This window comes from Arachis hypogaea, chromosome 17 (genome assembly GCF_003086295.3).
Source record: "Arachis hypogaea cultivar Tifrunner chromosome 17, arahy.Tifrunner.gnm2.J5K5, whole genome shotgun sequence".
In the NCBI taxonomy this organism is placed as follows: domain Eukaryota; kingdom Viridiplantae; phylum Streptophyta; class Magnoliopsida; order Fabales; family Fabaceae; genus Arachis; species Arachis hypogaea.
In genome coordinates, this window is record NC_092052.1 from 5,349,971 (window position 1) to 5,372,186 (window position 22,216).

General features: G+C 33.3%; 1 protein-coding gene across 2 annotated transcripts; it reads left to right on the plus strand.

Moving 5' to 3' along the window:
* The first annotated feature begins 4,852 nt into the window (after positions 1–4,852).
* On the plus strand, positions 4,853–21,287 carry LOC112765270 (cyclin-dependent kinase C-2). Of its 2 annotated transcripts, XM_072223333.1 has the most exons (11): positions 4,853–5,141; positions 5,764–5,845; positions 6,019–6,109; positions 6,186–6,215; positions 6,409–6,518; positions 6,600–6,672; positions 6,753–6,873; positions 6,980–7,095; positions 7,260–7,401; positions 8,421–8,493; positions 20,645–21,287. In XM_072223333.1, exons 1-10 carry the CDS (start codon positions 5,038–5,040, stop codon positions 8,488–8,490), a joined length of 939 nt encoding a protein of 312 aa, XP_072079434.1. In that variant the 5' UTR covers positions 4,853–5,037; the 3' UTR covers positions 8,491–8,493; positions 20,645–21,287. The 2 variants fall into 2 exon arrangements, 1 of the variants encoding a protein (XP_072079434.1); XR_003183581.3 differs by lacking the exons at positions 6,980–7,095; positions 8,421–8,493; positions 20,645–21,287 and having other exon boundaries at positions 4,865–5,141; positions 6,753–6,948; positions 7,262–7,390.
* The last annotated feature ends 929 nt before the right edge of the window (positions 21,288–22,216 follow it).

The following is a 22,216-nucleotide window of genomic DNA, read 5'->3' on the forward strand; positions in this document are numbered from 1 at the left end:
GAAGGTAGATCTTCCCATCTTATCCAGCCCAACATCATATGCAAGATGACTTAGAAACCAACTCCATGAGTCTTTCGTCTCGGCCTCGACAACCGCATATGCAATCGGCAGCATTTGATCATTGGGATCCCAACCAATTGCAGTGAGCAGTTGTCCTCCCTGGGGTGTCTTCAAAAAGTAGCCATCTAGGCCAATGAAATCCCTGCAATGCTGGAAGCTCTGCTTGCATGCTTCCAAGCACACATAGATCCTCTGAAAGATGCAGTAAGTGGTCCTGGATGATGCTGGTGCTTCATTATCAAGATCTGGGGACCTCTGCACTTGTATGCAAACTGAGGATCCTGGATTTGCCCTCATCAGCTCCTGTCCATAATCATAAATTCTTTTATACTGCTCTCGGAAGATTCCCTGAATTTGATCAAGTGCAATATGCTTGATCTTAGTTGCCAATGACTTAGTGACAGTCAAGTTCCATTTCTTCTGTGCCTTCGTTACCAACTCCCTTATTTTCACCTTCGGATTTGATTCAACCTTCTTCTTAAACGCATTGCCGAGCCATTTCGAGTGTAAGATCCCCACCCTGTGTGCTTGTGTGCATGTGTGTGTCAAGTTCATGCTGCATAGCTGCCAAGTTTCCTCACCTCTGATTTTTGCAGCATACACCCAAAAAGGACAATCACCCGAACAAACAGCCCTAACCCTCTGCAAATCACACTTCCTAAACCTGATTGACCTTGCCGTATGCACAGCATACGCAGTTACAGTGTCCTTGAACTCCTCCCGAGATCCATACAGTGTGCCAACTTCCCATTTGTATTGACTCATATCTTTTTGAAGCTTGTTAACTGGAAATCTGAAACTCTCATGCTCCGAATCAGACCCATCAGCCCCAACCTGGTGATCGAAATCTAAGTCATCACTGTCTCCTCCCTCATCCTCTTCAAACTGCTCAGTTGCTCCAGCATTCTTTTTCACAACCCTAGGTTTTTTACTCATCACATTCACATGTTGAAACCCACTTACCTCAAGATCAAGCTCATCGTCACTATCAGTAAAGTGCACATCATCTTCACGATCGTCCTCTTCCCCAGATGGATTATACTCTGAATCGAGACTGTTACTATCACTAGAGTGGTCATACTCAACTTCATTGTCGTCCTCTACCCCAGAGTAAGCAGCAAATGGTTCAGATTGCTTTGGCCCCTCATCTACTCCACCATACAGAACCAGCTCTTGCCCCTCACTAATGTCACCCATCCCATCTTTATCCCCAACATCAATGTAGCCATCATCAGGAAACAACTCTTCGTCCTGAACCTTATGGACAACATACAACTCTACATGGTCTCTCAACTCTGCTATTCAACACATCTCAATGGAATCCGCATCAGTTTTAAACAATTTCAGATTTTTTTCCATGTCTTCAACAACTGGATCCTTGAACCACAACGATGGAATATTCTCCTTGACGTAACCAAGTTGCTTTAACTCAGCATACGCTTCAAATACAGACCACCGATCACCATCAATCTCTTCTATCACCATTGTTTCTCCTCCCACATACTCTATTGGACCGTTCTTATACGTAAACCATCCTCCATGGTAGACCTTCACTTTAAAATAACCCATCGTCTTCTACAACACCCTGAAACAGAGTACAACAACACATAGAAATTAATATAAAAGATGAAACACACGTACCTTCCTATTTCACACCGATGCTAATCCCTACTCCCCACACACATGGCCTCATTTCAACGATAAACAGACCACCAAACCCTAAGTAATCTAACCCGACACTAACCACTGCAGCGAGAGCTACCTTACTGAAAAGAAGGAAGAAAATCATACCTACGCAAACGCTATCAGTAATGCTTCAGCGACTCTTCACGTCCCTTCCTTCCAGTTCCTCGATCTCGCCTCCTCTCTTCAGTTTCAGTCCATCAACATCTACGGTCCTTTCCGATTCTTGGTTAGGGCTCAATGTAATGGATTTGGTTTAGTGTGCGTTGTGAATAAAGGGTGCTGTTATAAACGTTAAAGGTTTTTCATCCAAGTGAAGAAATCAAGTGTTTCGCGCGAAATGAAAAGGGTAGAATTGTCATTAAAAAAAAATTTTAATTAGAAAAGACGAAGTTAAATACAAATGCAACATTAAGGACGATTTTAAATCCAAAATTAGAAGAGGAACGATTTCGATTCTGGCACAAAACTTTTGGGACCAAAATCGTACTTATCCCTTAACATTACTTTGATGCAAAGACTAAAGTCAAACAAAATAATTATAGAAATTAAATTTAATCCAATAAATATTTTTGTGAATGTTTGAACTTCAACCAAAGTAAAAGAAAACTTACAATATTTTCAGGATAAAAAAATGAAAAAATTCTATTTAAACAACCAAATCCTATTACTACAAAAAATAAGTCATACATTTTTTTTATGTTTTTCAAAAAAAGGTTTTATAATTCTCTCTATGTATATATAAAAGCACTATTAACATAATTAGTTGAAATTGACCTTTCAAAAAAAACTATTATGAAACTTTATATATATATATATATATATATATATATATATATATATATATATATATATATATATATATATATATATATATATACACACGTTATCGGTGACAAATTTAAAAGATTTTGTAATCAACTTATGTTAATCACTATTATATATTATTTAAAAAATATTCAAATTCCAGTAGAAATACTTGCTTCCATAATTTATGATTATGTTAGGTGTATATTAAAATTAAGGGGTAAGTACGATTTTGGTCCCTTAAGTTTAGTGCCAGAATCGAATTCGTCCCTCTTGTTATTTTGTCATTAAAATCGTCCTTAATGTTTTTTTTCGTATTAAAATCGTCCTTTTCAATAAATTTTTTTATTTTATTCCTAAACTACCCCTATCCTATTTTAATAATAAAAATTATAAAATTAAAAAAAAAAAAGAAAACGCGTAAAAACGCGTTGGGGGTGGGGGAAGAAAAGGGTATACGAAGGGGGGAGGGGAAGGGGGAAGGGGGGAGGGGGACGGCGCCAGGGAGCCTCCGTCGTCGCCGCCGTGACCTCATCGTCGCCGCCGCCTCTTCCAGAACTCTGATGATGATGACGATGAAGAGAGAAGAGAAGCCGCCGTCCCGCCGCCGCAGTCTCGCCGTCCCGCCGCTGCAGCCGCTGCCTTTCTTCGAACCAGATCTGTTCTTTGTGCTTTGAATTTATGTTTCTCTGTGTTTGTCTGTTTCTGTTTCTTTGGCTTTGTGTTTCTCTGTTTCTGTTTGGGGGTGGGGGAAGGGGAGGCGGGACTGGCGATGGGGGGTGGCGGTGAGGGTGGGAGTGGAGGAGTGGGATGGGTTGTGGTGGTGCCGTGGGTTGTACGGGTGGCGGTGAGGGTGAGGGTGAGGGTGCGGGGTGGGGGTGGTAAGGGTGCACGGTAGGGGCGGGGGTGGGAGGGTGGGGATGTCGGGGTTGTGTGGGGTGGCGGTGAGGGTGCGGTGTGGGGGTGGGCATGGAGGTGGGAGTGATGGGTGTGGCGGTGCAGTGAGTTGTGGGGGGGTGGCGGTGAGGGTGCAGGGTGGGGGTGGGAGTGGTGGGGTGGGGATGTTGGTGGTGGTGTTGGTGGAGGTTGTGGCGGTGGTGTTGGTGGAGGTTGTGGCGGTGGTGTTAGTGTTGGTGGTGGTGGTGGTGGAGGAGGTAATTATGTTGGTAGTGGTGAGGGTATTTTTGTCCAAAAAAAATAAAAAGGACGATTTTAATACGAAAAAAAACATTAAGGACGACTTTAATGGCAAAATAACAAGAGGGACGAATTCGATTCTGGCACTAGACTTAAGGGACCAAAATCGTACTTACCCCCAAAATTAACTATCAATATTAAATATATATTAAAATATAAATATACATTGAAATTAAATTAAACCACACATATTATACACAAATATATTGGTGGCTGATTTTAGTATACGAATAATATTTTTAATTCACTAAATAATCTAGCTGGACACCTGTCACTTAAGCTGTGTTTGTTATAGGGACACAAAGATGCAAAATTATATTTAACAAACAAAAACATTGTATGCAGAGATACTGAATTAATATATTTTGTATTCACAAAAGACACAGAGACACTAAGAGACAACTTATTATTTATTTTTTTTATTATTTTTGTTAATTTTTTATAATTATATTTTTCTTCCCAAATTTTTTGAATGAAAAAAATGAAAATAAATTGAACATTTATAATTTATTCTAGTTTATTACCAAACAAAATATAAGAATATTAATTTTTGTGTTTCTATCCTTTATATTTTTTATCATTGTCTTATCTTATCATATTTTTAGAACTAGTATTATAACTTTCCTTTTTTGGTCTTGAGCTTGACTTATAACTTCTATTGGTTCATTTTGTAGGTTTTATTTTGGACATGTGTTCATTTCGTAGGTTTTTTTTTTTTTTTGTCGGGGATTCCGTAGTTTAGTTGGAGCTATCCAAATAGAAAATCTAAAATATATGCAAACTCATGAGTAAAAAAAAAAAAGCACATGCAGACGTTTTTATTTTACATATTTTGTTTTCACTGGTTTTTGGTCTTTTAATGTGGACCTTACCCTCCTACTTTTCTCAGACCATGATGCTCTAAATTCAGACTAAAAATCTTCCGCAAATGGACTTTAGAAACTCTTCTCAACTATGGGCTGACATTACACTAGACCCAATTAATTTGGGCCTAACGAGCCGAAGTTTAAAAAGAATGAAAAAAAGGAAAGCACCCTCAAGAATTATAATTCAGACAAAAAACCGAAAAAAGAAAACAGAGTAAGAAATAGTAAAGAACGCTTTCACGTCCGAAAAAAAAAAAAGGAACGCTTTTATGCTCTCTGTTGTTTTTGCTTTTCTTCTCTCAAATGTTTTTCAGTGAAGACGTCAACAAGGAAAAAAATTCCCTACAGAAAACCATAAAAATTGGATTGAGGAATTTTAGTTCTTCGGAAGGATTAGGGTTTTTTTTTTCCTCAGGTGGGAACAATGTCGATTGCAGGGCAACTGAACGTGAACGAATCCCATTCTTGGGGATCCAGAAGTGTGGATTGCTTCGAGAAGTTGGAGCAAATTGGCGAGGGCACATACGGGTTAGTTTCACTTTCATTCCTTTTAATCTTTCGGCAATCAGAATCTTTTTTTTTTAAAAAAAAAAGGAATAAAAATTCCCCCTTTTTTTTGGAGTGTGTATGAAATTTGTGGATTCAGTGGTAATTACTTGCACCACTTTACCAAGAACTCTTGAGTTTTGGGTCGCCGATGCTTCCCTGGAGAATCGTGGCACTTTCCTCTATCGAGAGGACGATGGTATTTGACACGAGATTGAGCTGCCGGAGCCATAATTCTTCAAGTGCTTAGAGTAGTGTTTGTGTGCTAGTATGCTGATTATTTATCTGTGTTACCATTATTGGAATGTTAATGTGTAGTACTAAAGCTTAGTTGTAACTTTTCAGTAATTGTTGTTAGGCATTTTGTATAAGCATAATTGTAATTGGTTTGATTGATTTTTGTAAGTTTTAAAGTTTTTAAATCATGATTTGTATGAAAAGGCTCTTTTTCTTTTCCCTTTCCGAAATTTGTTATTGAGATAGTTGAAATGTGTAACATTTCTACTTTCAGATGAAGATTATTTACTTGTTAACTTACCATAAAATCCGTTGCTAATATTATCATAAGGTAATTGATCTTTGCTTCCATATATTATACTTGCAGTCAAGTTTACATGGCTAAAGAGATCAAAACTGGTGAAATTGATGCTCTGAAGAAAATTCGAATGGACAATGAGAGAGAAGGGGTATTTCTATATTTAATTTGTTGTTTATTATGTTATAGGTGCATAACATTCTATATTGGTACTTCCTTTCACTTGTGACTTACTAGCTTTGTATCTTCTCTAACAAACTCATACATGCAATTCTGTATTATGAATTTATCGTCTGACTTGTATTGTAAATTTTGCCATGGCAGTTTCCTATAACTGCTATACGAGAAATCAAAATTCTTAAGAAACTACACCATGAAAATGTGATCAAGCTAAAAGAAATTGTCACTTCTCCAGGTACTGTTTTAAAGAACTATTCACTCGAGTAAAGATTGTTTTGTTTTGATCTAACATTGTCTGTTTCTTCTTTCAGGCCCTGAGAAAGATGAACAAGGGAGGCCAGGCAAGGTATTCACTCTCATGTCATGTTATTAGCCAATTACTTTATTTACAACCATAAAGTTGCGCATAATCTGCTATATAGTTTTGTTTGTAAGAATATATTTATCAACTTCTTTTGGATATCCTTAGTTTATCTATTTAGTAAATTAATTCATCTGCTATTCATATTTGTTTTGGCCTTTTGGGGGCTACAGATGGTAACAAATATAAAGGGGGCGTCTATATGGTCTTCGAATACATGGACCATGATTTGACTGGTCTTGCTGACTGTCCTGGGATGAGATTCACAGTTCCCCAAATTAAGGTATTGCTGTTAATACGAGTGTTACTTTATACTGTTAAAATTGTTTATTTCATGTTTCCTGAGTTACTTTTCCTTCTGAAGTGTTACATGAGACAGCTGTTGACGGGGCTTCATTATTGTCATGTAAATCAAGTACTTCATCGAGATATTAAAGGTCTGTGTGTGGCCAAAGTTTCGTCTTTAGATCTAGTTGAATATGTCATATCCCATTTGATGTATTATGTTCTGTTGCAGGCTCAAATCTCCTTATGGACAATGAAGGAAATCTGAAGCTTGCAGATTTCGGACTGGCATGGTCATTTTCTAATGATCACAATGCAAATCTTACAAACCGTGTCATTACATTATGGTACAAGTAAATGTTGTGACCTGTCAATGTTTTCATGAGAGTTCAGTGGGGAAGAGGGGGTTGGACTCTTGAGATTGACTGGTACGTATATGGATTTTGTCATTGTAAATTTAGAACCTGAGTTGCTGCTAGGGACAACAAAGTATGGGCCAGCTGTAGATATGTGGTCTGTTGGGTGCTTTTTTGCCGAACTTCTTCATGGGAAGCCTATCTTTCCTGGAAAAGATGAGATTAGCGATATTCTGTGTATGATATATGAGTGGATTAGAGGGGCATTGGATCACTAATGTGAAATTGTTACAGGGAAGATATGATCTTATATTGTATATCTTCACGGCAACAATTTCTTTGTATAGCTTAGATGTAATGTATGTTTCCTTTGTAATTATTGCAGCCTGAACAACTAAATAAAATATTTGAGCTGTGTGGAGCACCGGATGAGGTGAACTGGCCTGGGGTTTCCAAGACTCCTTGGTATAATCAATTTAAACCAACAAGGCCAATGAAAAGACGTTTGAGGGAAGTTTTCAGACAGTAAGTAGATAACACGAGTTTCACTGATGAGTATATACTTATTATTTTTTGAGTTGTGATCTGGTAGTGTATAATGTTTGCTCATGTTAGTCTAACTATTTCTTTTCTTTTAATTAATTAGCTATAATTTTTTTGACTTGAGATTCAGAAATTAAAATCATGTTTTATGTTTAGGACAATATTATGGTGAAATTGAAGCTAAGATTGTGTCATTCACATAACAAACATCTTTTGAGTTGTTAATGTTTCCTTTAACTTCTTTTCAAAATCTTTATTTTTGTTGTTTGTCTGTTGTTGCATCCAGTAAGCTTATATCTACTTTCAATTTATTTTTTTAGAAACATTTAGGAGGATGAGAAGAAACAACTAAGCTTTCCATGCATTATTTGCAAGGTGCTGCCGTTTTCAAAATCTTTCCTACATGTACCTATTGATTTTTAATTAAGTACCCCCTTACATTGATCATTCATTGCCAACAATGTTTCTTTTCCTGGCATTTTTCTTTTGTTCAATGAAAAATTCAGAATCAATTCAAGAATAAGGAAGTTTATTAGAGTGCACAAAGTGAGTTAAATAAACACTTTTATGAGAAAATTGTCACTTTATATAAGATTAAATTTTTTCTCTTAATATCTTGGTGTAATTTTTTTTCCGTAATGATTTGATCTTGTGAATTGTGAGTATTCTTCTATTGATTCTTTAAAATTTTTACATCATACTTTGTCTCACTTTTTTTATTTGTTTATTTTTATTCTTCCCTCCTATTTTTGCATTTCTCTTAAATTTCATTTTTTATTTTTACCAAATTCTCTTTGGTATAAGCTTTTACTACTATTAGCAGCATTTGGATTCTCAAAACAGTTTTTGGTTCAGTATGATTCTCAAAAGTTAATGTTGTACTAGAGTTTGTTGTAAATACTCTTCAACTCTGGTTTCACCAATTTCTTTCTCTCATATCAATTTGTTTATTTGATAATTTATTGGATAAATCTTACTCTTATATGATTTTTTTCGTTTAGCTGGAGTTGTGAATTTGTGGAGGAGACTTTGTGTCCTAGATGCACAATAGATTTACTGGCACTATTCTAAAAGGTATGGTCCTTTTTACCTATTCTCTTTGGATACTACATTATTGATTGTGTCCTCTTATTTATTGTTTCCTAATTTCCTTGCACATATCTCAGAATTTTCAATTATGTTTAAATAATGAGTCTTTGTTTATGGTCATTGTTTTGGCTCTGATAACCTCAACTATTTTTTGTGACAGCCATTATGTCATGCTTATAATTCTACTGTTAATAACCATCTTTTTGCCTTGTGGGTTAAATCTTTTGTTTATTGCTAATATAATCAAAGTTACTAAAGTTTATTATGATGTCAAAAGATAATTTGAGCCTCTCATTATATAGGTGTTAAACGATTGATTCAAAGTTGCCAGAGAACTTTATTAGTATTTCAATCAGCATATTAATCTGTTTTTGGAAATTGAATATTATTTTAGACACTTCTAAATTTTTAGATAGTTATTTTTTTTTACTGGTGAAGACATTGATGATTGCCTATGTTATCAAGCTCTGAATAGTTTAAAAATATGCTTCTTTAAAGATCAATTTTATAAGCTGATCAAATATGCAGATTTTTTTCGATTTCTTTTGGTTTCATGATAAAGGGAAGAAAAAATACACGAAATTTTGATTTGGGATTATTCTTTTGTACCATAACTTTATTTTTATCACAGATGTGGTGATGTATAATTTTGTATTGTAACCAATATTTTGGAAAACATCTCTTTTTTGTGATAAATAATCTATTTCAGGGATCACTACTATGCAAAAAGAAAAAGTGTATAAATACATCTATTATAACATGAACTGTTGGAAGATTGTTTCTACTTTTTTGGTTTGTCTTATACTTTGAAGTTCAAGTCATGTATTTATATTTATTTAGCTATCTTTTTATATCTAGAAATGGGATATAGATGTGTTCTTTAATCTTATTAAAGAGCTTGGGACAACGGCATTAAAAATCTGTTGAGAAGGTGAAAATTTTGACCATTTCGAAAAGAAATTTTTTGTATTTCCATATGGTTTTTCTCACTATAGGCAGAATTTTTTGTTTCCAAAGGCTATTAAATTTTGATTCTTTATGTATTACTTATTTCTATTCATTTGAAGTTTACTAATCATATTTTGGATTTTGTTACTGTTCTGAATAATTGGTGTTTAATTAATTTTCTACATCTTATTTGATCCTTACTTTTGTTTAACATGTGATCCGTGATTGAGTTGTTGAACATTTTAAGGGGGTGGTTTATTGGTAGCCACCGAAAGAAGCCATTGAATAAGGTGCACAAACTTGTGTGGAACCTTCTATTAATTGCTATAATGATTATGATGGTCTTCCTGAACTTCAAGCAGCATTAATGCAAAAGGTAAACAACAACGTTTTAGACTCAATCTTCTTTTTACAACATATAAATGTGTGTTAATTTATGTGTGATATCCATGTATTGAGTTATTCTTCTTCTTTTTCTAGGATTTCTTTGATTTTGTTTCAAATAAATATGAATTCAACTTTTTTTAATAGTGACTTGTTAGTAAAAAAATTTGAAATCTTTTTTTAAGTGTTAATTTTTTATTGATATAACTGCGTATTTGTGTAATTTAAAAATATATTTTTAGATTAAAAATCTCGGATTAGATATAGGCTGCTAGGAGGTGTAACCTATATACTATTTTGATGATAATTTTTTGGCCTTCCATTATTTTTTTACCGTTGTTTTAATTCCTTTTAAAGAAACTACATAACAATGCATATCTAATTATTTTCTTATTCTTTTTATTTTTGTTTTTGTTTTCTTTATTTCTTAATTTATTTTTTTTAATAATCTTAAGTGAATAATTGTTTATAATGTGCTAATGAGGATTAAAAAGAGAATAGTTGAGAAATCAGTCTCTACTAGGATAATAAGATTCTAAATAAATTGTCTATATCTACTTTTTCTAAAAGAGATCACCTTGGCATATTTTTCATTGGGAATATACTCTATCTTGCATTAAATATAAAAAATATGTTGTACGCTTATTAAAATTATAATATTTAAACTAATACTAGATGTACTCATTGTATGCACTTTCTTTTCCTTCCTTTTGGTCTTCTATCTCTCTTTCTTCCTTTCTGTTTCTCTTTTCTTCTGCTATCTTGAGAATTGTAATTTTTTCTTATCTTCATATTCTGTCCCTGTTATCTTATGTGGAATTTTTGCTATATCTCTCTGAGGTGACACTATTAGGTTATGGTTTAAAGGGAGCTGTTTTGATTTACGTGCTATTTTTCACCCCCTCTTTGCTATATTTCTCTCCTGCCATTAGGTTAGGGGGTATAGGGTTCCAACTTCTAAGTCTGTCCTACTGATTCTTTGATCGGATAGTGGTATTCTTTGATCGGATAGTGGTGGCCATAAAGATCTTGGATTAGATATGGGACGTTAATAGGGTAACCTATAAATTATTTTGATGATAATTTAAAACAATTTTTTAGCCTTCCATGATTTTGTAACTGTTGTTTCAATTCCTTTTAAAGAAATTAAGTAACAATTCATACCTAATTATTTTCTTATTCTTTGTAGTTTTGTTTTATTTTCTTTATATATATATATATATATATTTTTTTTTACTAATCTTAAGTGAATAATTGTTTATAATGTGCTAATGAGGATAAGAAGAGAATAGTTGACAAATCAGTCTCTGCTAGGGTAATAATATTCTAAATAAATTGTCTATATCTACTTTTTCTAGAAGAGATCACCTTGACATATTTTTCATTGGGAATATGCTCTATCTTGTATTAAATATTATAATTTTAATAGGCGTACATCATATTTCTAATATTTAATACAAGATAGAGCATATTCCCAATGAAAAATATGTCAAGGTGATCTCTTCTAGAAAAAGTAGATATAGACAATTTATTTAGAATATTATTACCCTAGTAGAGACTGATTTGTCAACTATTCTCTTCTTATCCTCATTAGCACATTATAAACAATTATTAACTTAAGATTAGTAAAATATATATATATATATATATAAAGAAAATAAAAATAAAACAAAACTACAAAGAATAAGAAAATAATTAGGTATGAATTGTTACTTAATTTCTTTAAAAGGAATTGAAACAACAGTTACAAAATCATGGAAGGCTAAAAAATTGTTTTAAATTATCATCAAAATAATTTATAGGTTACCCCTATTAACGTCCCATATCTAATCCAAGATCTTTATGGCCACCACTATCCGATCAAAGAATACCACTATCCGATCAAAGAATCAGTAGGACAGACTCGGAAGTTGGAATCCTATACCCTAACCTAATGGCAGGAGAGAAATATAGCAAAGAGGGGTGAAAAATAGCACGTAAATCAAAACAGCTCCTTTTAAACCATAACCTAATAGTGTCACCTCAGAGAGATATAGCAAAAATTCCACATAAGATAACAGAGACAGAATATGAAGATAAGAAAAAATTACAATTCTCAAGAAAGCAGAAGAAGAGCAAACAAAAAAAGAGAAGAGAAACATAAAGGAAGAAAGAGAGATAGAAGACCAAAAGGAAGGAAAAGAAAGTGCATACAATGAGTACATCTAGTATTAGTTTAAATATTATAATTTTAATAAGCGTACAACATATTTTTTATATTTAATCCAAGATAGAGTATATTCCCAATGAAAAATATGTCAAGGTGATCTCTTTTAGAAAAAGTAGATATAGACAATTTATTTAGAATCTTATTATCCCAGTAGAGACTGATTTCTCAACTATTCTCTTTTTAATCCTCATTAGCACATTATAAACAATTATTCACTTAAAATTATTAAAAAAAATAAATTAAGAAATAAAGAAAACAAAAACAAATATAAAAAGAATAAGAAAATAATTTGATATGCATTGTTATGTAGTTTCTTTAAAAGGAATTGAAACAACGGTAAAAAAAATAATGGAAGGCCAAAAAATTATCATCAAAATAGTATATAGGTTACTCCTCCTAACAGCCTATATCTAATCCGAAATTTTTAATCTAAAAATATATTTTTAAATTACACAAATACAGGTTACACCTCCTAACAGCCTATATCTAATCCGAAATTTTTAATCTAAAAATATATTTTTAAATTACACAAATACGCAGTTATATCAATAAAAAATTAACACTTAAAAAAAGATTTCAAATTTTTTTACTAATAGGTCACTATTAAAAAAAGTTGAATTCATATTTATTTGAAACAAAATCAAAGAAATCCTAAAAAGAGAAGAAGAATAACTCAATACATGGATATCACACATAAATTAACACACATTTATATGTTGTAAAAAGAAGATTGAGTCTAAAACGTTGTTGCTTACCTTTTGCATTAATGCTGCTTGAAGTTCAGGAAGACCATCATAATCATTATAGCAATTAATAGAAGGTTCCACACAAGTTTGTGCACCTTATTCAATGGCTTCTTTCGGTGGCTACCAATAAACCACCCCCTTAAAATGTTCAACAACTCAATCACGGATCACATGTTAAACAAAAGTAAGGATCAAATAAGATGTAGAAAATTAATTAAACACCAATTATTCAGAACAGTAACAAAATCCAAAATATGATTAGTAAACTTCAAATGAATAGAAATAAGTAATACATAAAGAATCAAAATTTAATAGCCTTTGGAAACAAAAAATTCTGCCTATAGTGAGAAAAACCATATAGAAATACAAAAAATTTCTTTTCGAAATGGTCAAAATTTTCACCTTCTCAACAGATTTTTAATGCCGTTGTCCCAAGCTCTTTAATAAGATTAAAGAACACATCTATATCCCATTTCTAGATATAAAAAGATAGCTAAATAAATATAAATACATGACTTGAACTTCAAAGTATAAGACAAACCAAAAAAGTAGAAACAACCAACAGTTCATGTTATAATAGATGTATTTATACACTTTTTCTTTTTGCATAGTAGTGATCCCTGAAATAGATTATTTATCACAAAAAAGAGATGTTTTCCAAAATATTGGTTACAATACAAAATTATACATCACCACATCTGTGATAAAAATAAAGTTATGGTACAAAAGAAGAATCCCAAATCAAAATTTCGTGTATTTTTTCTTCCCTTTATCATGAAACCAAAAGAAATCGAAAAAAATCTGCATATTTGATCAGCTTATAAAATTGATCTTTAAAGAAGCATATTTTTAAACTATTCAGAGCTTGATAACATAGGCAATCATCAATGTCTTCACCAGTAAAAAAAAATAACTATCTAAAAATTTAGAAGTGTCTAAAATAATATTCAATTTCCAAAAACAGATTAATATGCTGATTGAAATACTAATAAAGTTCTCTGGCAACTTTGAATCAATCGTTTAACACCTATATAATGAGAGGCTCAAATTATCTTTTGACATCATAATAAACTTTAGTAACTTTGATTATATTAGCAATAAACAAAAGATTTAACCCACAAGGCAAAAGATGGTTATTAACAGTAGAATTATAAGCATGACATAATGGCTGTCACAAAAAATAGTTGAGGTTATCAGAGCCAAAACAATGACCATAAACAAAGACTCATTATTTAAACATAATTGAAAATTCTGTGATATGTGCAAGGAAATTAGGAAACATGCCAGTAAATCTATTATGCATCTAGGACACAAATTCACAACTCCAGCTAAACGAAAAAAATCATATAAGAGCAAGATTTATCCAATAAATTATCAAATAAACAAATTGATATGAGAGAAAGAAATTGGTGAAACCAGAGTTGAAGAGTATTTACAACAAACTCTAGTACAACATTAACTTTTGAGAATCATACTGAACCAAAAACTGTTTTGAGAATCCAAATGCTGCTAATAGTAGTAAAAGCTTATACCAAAGAGAATTTGGTAAAAATAAAAAATGAAATTTAAGAGAAATGTAAAAATAGGAGGGGAGAATAAAAATAAACAAATAAAAAAAGTGAGACAAAGTATGATGTAAAAATTTTAAAGAATCAATAGAAGAATACTCACAATTCACAAGATCAAATCATTACGAAAAAAAAAATTACACCAAGATATTAAGAGAAAAAATTTAATCTTATATAAAGTGACAATTTTCTCATAAAAGTGTTTATTTAACTCACTTTGTGCACTCTAATAAACTTCCTTATTCTTGAATTGATTCTGAATTTTTCATTGAACAAAAGAAAAATGTCAGGAAAAGAAACATTGTTGGCAATGAATGATCAATGTAAGGGGGTACTTAATTAAAAATCAATAGGTACATGTAGGAAAGATTTTGAAAACGGCAGCACCTTGCAAATAATGCATGGAAAGCTTAGTTGTTTCTTCTCATCCTCCTAAATGTTTCTAAAAAAATAAATTGAAAGTAGATATAAGCTTACTGGATGCAACAATAGACAAACAACAAAAATAAAGATTTTGAAAAAAGTTAAAGGAAACATTAACAACTCAAAAGATGTTTGTTATGTGAATGACACAATCTTAGCTTCAATTTCACCATAATATTGTCCTAAACATAAAACATGATTTTAATTTCTGAATCTCAAGTCAAAAAAACTATAGCTAATTAATTAAAAGAAAAGAAATAGTTAGACTAACATGAGCAAACATTATACACTACCAGATCACAACTCAAAAAATAATAAGAGTTAGAAAAATAAGAAAAGTAGAACGGCAACATTTTACCTCACTCCACTAATAAGCCTCTTTAGCAGTACCATAAACCTACATGGGAAGTCGGGGCTCCAATTAATTTCGCTGTTGCAAGAAAATGTCTCTGAAAACCAAGAACAACTGCTGGATCTTGGACTCGGAGAGCTGAATCTCCTGTCGGGGTGTTCCATCCTTAGAGAGCGAGACCAAGAGCAGCACTTTGGGATCAGTGTAATCGGACCCCAATATAAAAGAACAAAAGAAATAGAAAACAATTAGTTCATGTATATTTACTCAAAGCACATCGAGTAAAATATTAAGAAAACACAAAGGATCAATAAGCATAACCATATGCCAAAAGAATTGCAACTAAAATAATAGTATATCCATATAGATTTAAAAGAAGATGGAAAGGAACCTATAAAACAAATTAATGGTAACAATGACAGTAACCAAAAATTACACGCTCAACACGTCACAGATGGAAAAACACTCAACCTAACCCAAAGATTCTCATCAAGTCAGTTCAGATTTAAAAAATATTATTTCTTCTCTTTTTTTCAAACGAAGCAACAAGGCATTTTTAAGATAAAATCCTTAAGCAAAGCAAAGCTAAAGTCATTTATCCACAACATAATGATACAGATCTGTCATGACATCAATTTTTTCTTTCTTAGGTTACGATAACGACACAGATTTGAATAGATCACATAAACAGCTAAAATCAAGACCTCTGACAAACCCCATTATTAGAATTCGAAAGGGAGATACCGAACAATGTCTCCAAAATAATAAGAGTTATTGAATATCAGTGAATAATTTATTGGAAATATAAGTTCAAGAGAAGTCATGTGAAAATTCAAATCAATATTTTAAAACATGTTGAAAACACATTGAAAAATATAACAGTGAAGTCACTCTCAAAATTAAAAGAATATAAAATCACAAATAGGAAAAAATAAAATCAATAAGACAATAACCCATCAATAAAATGCCAGTTTAAAAAGGACAGGAAAAAGACCGAAACAAAAAGGGTTGCAAGAACGAAAGCAGTACAGTTAGGGATTGCGAGAGGTTAGAGTTCCACAAACCTAAATGGAAAGTTGGAGGTACAATCAATTTCGCTGTTACAATAAAACATCTCTGATAACCGAGAAGAACTGCTGGATCTTGGACTCTGAGAGGTGAACCTCCCTGTCGGGATACCCACAAACTCAGTCAATAATTTATTGAAAATATAAGCTGTAGAGAAGTTATACGAAAATTAAAATCAAGAATTTAAAACACAATGAGAATACATTGAAAAATATGATAGTAAATATCTCTCTCAATTTGGATGTTGCAAAAAAGTGTACCTGGAACATAATCATATATTAAAAATGATTGCAACGAAAATAACACTAAATTCACATAGATTTAGAACACAAAGAAAAGCCACCCATAAATCAAATGGATAATAACAGTGACACGAACCCAAAATTACACTGTTAACACGTCACAGACAACAAAACAGTAAATTTAATCCAAAATTTCTCGTCAAATCAGTTCGGAATTCAAGAACATTAATCTTCGTTTTTTTAACGCAACCAGCAATATATTTTTATTTTTTAGAAAAAAATCCTTAAGCAAAGCAAAGCTAAAGTCAATTATACACAAGGTAATGACATAGATCTATCATGACATCAATTTCCTTTATCTCACGTTATGATAATGATACACATGAACTAAGAGATCACACAGACAGTTAAAATCCAAGACTTTTACCAAACTCCATGATCAACAATCAAAACGTAGATACCGACACATGTGAAAGTAAACTTTCAAAATTTACCAACATCTCAAGAAAAAATAACTTAACCTTCTGCAGATTTTCTGGACCCATAATTGCGATGCAGCCTCAGATCAGAATCCACCAGGGTGTGCAATTGATCTCTTATAAATCATCATATACCAACAGATCACAGTATAAATAACAGTGCATTAATATTTATTTGAAATATTATCAAAGAAATCCTAAAAAACACGATAATGATCCATCCGGTATCTAACCTGAGGGGTAGTGCCCGACAGAAAACGGGGATGGAACTCCGTAACCTTCGACTTTGGTAGGGGTGTGCAAAAAAACTGATTTCACTTAATTGAAACTGAACTGAAACCATAGTTTGTATGAAAAATCAGTTTATTAAAAACCAGTTTTTATGGTTCAGTTTAGTTTTAAACCAAATTAAAACTGGTTTTATTTAAATTCCAAAATTAATTTTACATACTCTTTTTTTCTCTTTCTCCATTCATTCTCTCTCTCTCTCTCTCTCTCTCCTCTTTCTCCCCCTTCTCCCCCTTCTCTCCCTTCTCTCTCTCTCTCTCTCCATCTCCCTTCCCATCACTCTCTCTCTTTCCTTTCCCCCTCTCCCTCTTCCTCTCCCTTCCTTCTCCTCTCTCTTCCTCTCTCTCTCCTCTCCCTCCTCTCTTTCTCCCCATCCCCTCTTTCTTCTCTCTCTCTCTTTCTCTCACCCCTTTCCTCTTTCTCCCTCTCCCTCCTTTTCCTCTCTCTCTCCCCCCTCTCCCTCTCCTTCCCCCTTCCTTCTTCTCTCTCCTCCCCCCTCTCTCTCTCTCTCTCCCTTTTTTTCTCTCTCTCCTCTCCCTCCTCTCTCTCTCTCCCTCTCCCTCTCCTTTTTCTTTCTCTCTCTTCTTCTCCTCTTTCTCCCCCTTCTCTCTCTCTCTCTCTCTCTCTCTCTCTCTCTCTCTCTCCTCTCCTTCTCTCTCTTTTTCATCTCTCTCCCTTCTCTCTCTCTCTCTCGCTCTCTCTCTCCCTTCCTTCCCCTCTCTCTCCTCTCCCTCCTCTCTCTCCTCTTTCCTCTCTCTCTCTCTCCCCCCTCTCCTTCCATTTCCCCTCTCTCCCCTCCTATCTCTTTCTCTCTCTCCCCCCTCACCCTCTCCTTCTCCTTCCCCCTTCCTTCTTCTCTCTCTCTCTCTCTCTCTCTCTCTCTCTCTCTCCTTTCCCTCCTCTCTCGCTCTCCTCCTCCCCTCTTTCTTCATCTCTCTCTCTCTCTCCCCTCTTTCTCCCCCTCTTCTCTCTCTCTCTCTCTCCCTCCCTTCCCCCTTCTCTCTCTCTTCCTCTTTTTCCTCTTTCCCCTTTTGTTTCTCTCCTCTCCGTCCTCTCTCCCCCTCCCCTTTCTCTTCCTCTTTCTCTTTCTCTCATTTTTTCTTTCTCTCTCCTATTCCTCTCTCTCTCCTTTCCTTTTTTCTCTCTCCTTTTCTCTCGCTCTCCTTCCTTTCTTTCTCTCTCCTTTTCTCTCTCTTTCTTCTCCTTTCTCTCTCTCCTTATTCTCTTTCTCTCCTTTCTTTCTCTCTTTTCTCTTTCTCTCTCAGCATTTTCTCACTCTATATCCCTCTTCTCTTTCTCCCCCTCTTTTCTCCAAAATAAGAGAGAAAAGGAGAGAGAGATAGAAGAGAAAAAAAGAGAGGTGGAGGAAAGATAGGAAAAGAGGAGTGAGAGAAGGAGGAGGAGGAGAGAGAGAAAGAGAGAGAGGGAGAGAAATTGAGAGACAGAGAGGAGAGAGGGAGAAAGAGAAAGAAAGGGGAGAGAGAGGGAGAGAGAGACACAGAGAGGGATAGGGAGAGAGAGAGAGAAATGAGTGAAAGGGATAGAGATGGAGATGGAGAAAAGGGAGAGAGAAAGAAAGGGGAGGGGAAGAAAGAGGGGCAGTGGGAGAGAGAGAGAGAAAGGAGGGGAGAGATGGAGATAAAGAGAGAGAGGGAGAGAGAGAGAAAAGGAAAAGGCAGAGAGAGAGGAAGACAAAGAGAGGGAGGGGGAGAAAGAAGGAGAGCGAGAGAGAAGAGGAAAAGAGAGGAGAGAGAGAGAGGGGGAGCAAAGAAGAGAAAGAGAGGAAGAGGGGAATGAGAGAAAGGGAGAGAGAGAGAGAGGGGACGGAGAGAGAGAAGGAGAGAGGACGGAGAGAGAGAGAGAGAATGAGAGAAAGGGATAGAGAGGGAAAAAGGGAGGGAAAAAGAGAGAGGGAGAGAGAAGAGAGAGAGGAAGACAAAGAGAGGGGAGGGGAGAAAGAGGGAAAGGGGGAGAGAGAGGGAAAAGGAAAATAGAGAGGAGGGAGAGAGATAAAGGAGGGGGAGAGAGGGAGAGAAGAAGAGAGAGAAAAAAAGAGAAATGAGAGAGAGGGAGGGAAGAAGAGAGAGAGAGCGGAAGAGGGAAAGGAGAGAGAGAGAGGAAGAGAGAGAGAGAGAGGGGGAGTGTGAAAACTAGTTTTAGCCTATAAACCAGTTTAAACTGGTTTTTTTAATTAAAACCACTTTTATTTTTATAAACTAGTTTAAACTGGTGCACTGTATTATAAACTAGTTTAGAACCAGTTTCATGTGACAAAGCAGTTTGGTTCAGTTTCTAAACCATTTAAAATGGTTTAGTGCAGTTTCAGTTCAATTCATAGAAAAACTGAACCATGCACATCCCTAGTTGTTATTAGGGAAAGGATATGATGAAGAAGAAGAAAAGGAAGAAGGGTGGAAAAAAGAGGTACGCACAGAAGCTTGAAGTACCCTAAACATGGCTGGAAGTTTGATTATTTCTTTGGTGGGACGCCATTTACGGATTTAGTGTCCAAAGATAAATAGGTAAAAGTGTCCAAAGATAAATAGGTAAAAGAAAGAGTAAAAATTTATCTTTTTGAGTGTTTTTGCCCAAAACTCAATTTTAGATTTGACGATGAAAAAGATGTGAATATAATTGTTTAAATAATAATTGTTGTGTTCTTATCTTCTTCTCTTTTGTCCTCACTTCTCTTTTTCTTATTTTCTTTTTTTCTTTTCCTTATAATTAGAAAGATATATGAAATACTTAATTAAGGTGATTGAATATTTAAATATATATTATTATAAAAAAAATTATTGCTTGTTTTTCTTGCTACTAGATGTATATACACCACTGTTCATTAATAAGGAGGTATATATATGTTTGGGATTGAAGTTCTCTCTTCTTCCATTTTTTAATTTATATTTATCTTTCTTAATATTAATGCACATATTTGTTTTTCTCAAATTAAAATAGTTTTGGCTTCCTTATTTATATTTACTAATAAATGGTTAAAAGTGAATATATATATATATATATATATATATATATATATATATATATATATATATATATTGTAATAATAAAATTATATAAGGTAGTCATGTTATATGGAAAGGGAGTCTTTTTTTTTTGTTTATTTGTTTGTGGTGTCTGAAATATTTATTTGTCAAGTTGGGACTTTAAAGAATGCCATAAAGAAAATGAATATGAAAAAGTGAAGTAATAATCTAAATAAACAAATTGAATATATAAAATAGGAGATACGGATTGATAGAATTTTCAACTTATTTTCACTTTAGCCAAAAAAAATCAAGTTAATTAAGTAGGATCAACATGATACGATTGGGTCAACGTTATAGATACAGTACAGAGATGACTAAATAATAGCACGGACTAAAATCCAATTAAGTTTCTAAACTTAAATTGAAACATTTGACTAACTCGCAGCTGTTAGATGTGCTGCAACTTCGTCCTTCAATAAAGCAGATTCCCATACCAAAGTTATCTTCTCTAGGACGGCAAGCACCAGACGAGAACCTCTGAATCCTGTCAACAGTATTCATGCTCGGCAACTTGTCAAGACCAAGCGGTTCCTCCAAGCTCGACATGGTGAAGTGGATGAACTGAAGGAAATTGGCAAAAGATGTGTTAGTGCAAGCAAGGATATCTAATAACATTATAAGTATATGCAAAATTTCATCTACAAATTATGTGTCTACTTATCCTCATACAAGATATACAGTTCTGATTTAACATTCTCCTTTGCAATCAGTTAAATTTTTTAGTTAAAATCATTGCCCCTATATATCATATACAAAGTAATGAAATAACTTGTAATGCAAATTAAAACTCCGCGAGCGGAAACAGAAACATTATGAGCTGTAATTAAACTCAAAGGCAAGAAAATCACTTTCAACTCACTTTCATACTTAGTAATGACCAAAAAATTGTGGTGTGGAATGTAAATGAATCACATTCTTCCACTCACAACTTCCCCAAATTTGTGTTGTACTAAGCATATATAAAAGTGAATTCTTCATTCCCCATTTTATAAGATCAATATCAATAAAATTTCAACAAATAAACAGCATTGTCTGCTAAATTATCATGCTTTATTAGGGGGATTTTCAAAATTGCATGTGATCACAATTGACTCCAACTGTGGTAGCAATACCAAGTTAGCAACCAACAAAAACTTTTATTCTTTTTATTGAAAAAAAAAAACGCAAATCTCACAGTTAGAGGTTGAAACATAAGCTCAAATCAGAAGTAATTAATTCAACATATAAAAGAAATTTAGGGAAACAGTCATAATCAACGAAACCACCAAAAAAAAAAAAAAGAAAGGAGGGAAAAAACGAACTTGGTATGTGATATTTATGTGGCATGTTTTCTACCCTAACAATAGAAAAGAAACATAATATAAATATAATATTTGGTTCATTTATTTATTTTTCTCTTAAGTATGTGATATTTATGTGGCATGTTTTCACTCAATTTCCGTAACCAATAGATGGCCCTTTTTTTATTGGTCAGTGATTGGTAAGAGTTCTTCTCAACCACCAACTTAACCAAAATAAGACATATAAGGCCTAACAAGACAAGCCAATTGTTCAAATTATTATTATTATTATTATTATTATTATTATTATTATTTGGGAAGAATTTATTTGCTTAATTGTGGCGGATAACACTTATTTCTATCTCTTTTACGTGTGTGTTTGTTTTTCTTTTTTTCTTTTGTCGTGAGTTGTATATAAATTTTTTGAGTTTAAGTAGGGAGTTAATTCTTTATAGTTAATATTAGTGATTTTTTCAAATTATTTTTATTCTAAATTTTAAATCTTAAATTCTAATCTTAACTCTAAATCTTTCAAAAAATAAGGCTTAAAAAATAATTTCATAATAAAAAATTCATTAATATTGACTAATTAAAAATTAATTTTTTTATATTTAGTCAAAATAGTTATTAACATAGATATATAAACGTAAATTAAATAGTTTATAAACTTTTCTAGT

Bases quoted from the DNA above. Each gene is read 5' to 3' on its own strand.
- LOC112765270 (XM_072223333.1), top strand. From the start codon at position 5,038: ATGTCGATTGCAGGGCAACTGAACGTGAACGAATCCCATTCTTGGGGA. The intron at 5,142-5,763 runs GTTAGTTTCACT...TTATACTTGCAG, and splicing joins ATTGGCGAGGGCACATACGG to TCAAGTTTACATGGCTAAAG. The intron at 6,673-6,752 runs GTCTGTGTGTGG...GTTCTGTTGCAG, and splicing joins ACTTCATCGAGATATTAAAG to GCTCAAATCTCCTTATGGAC.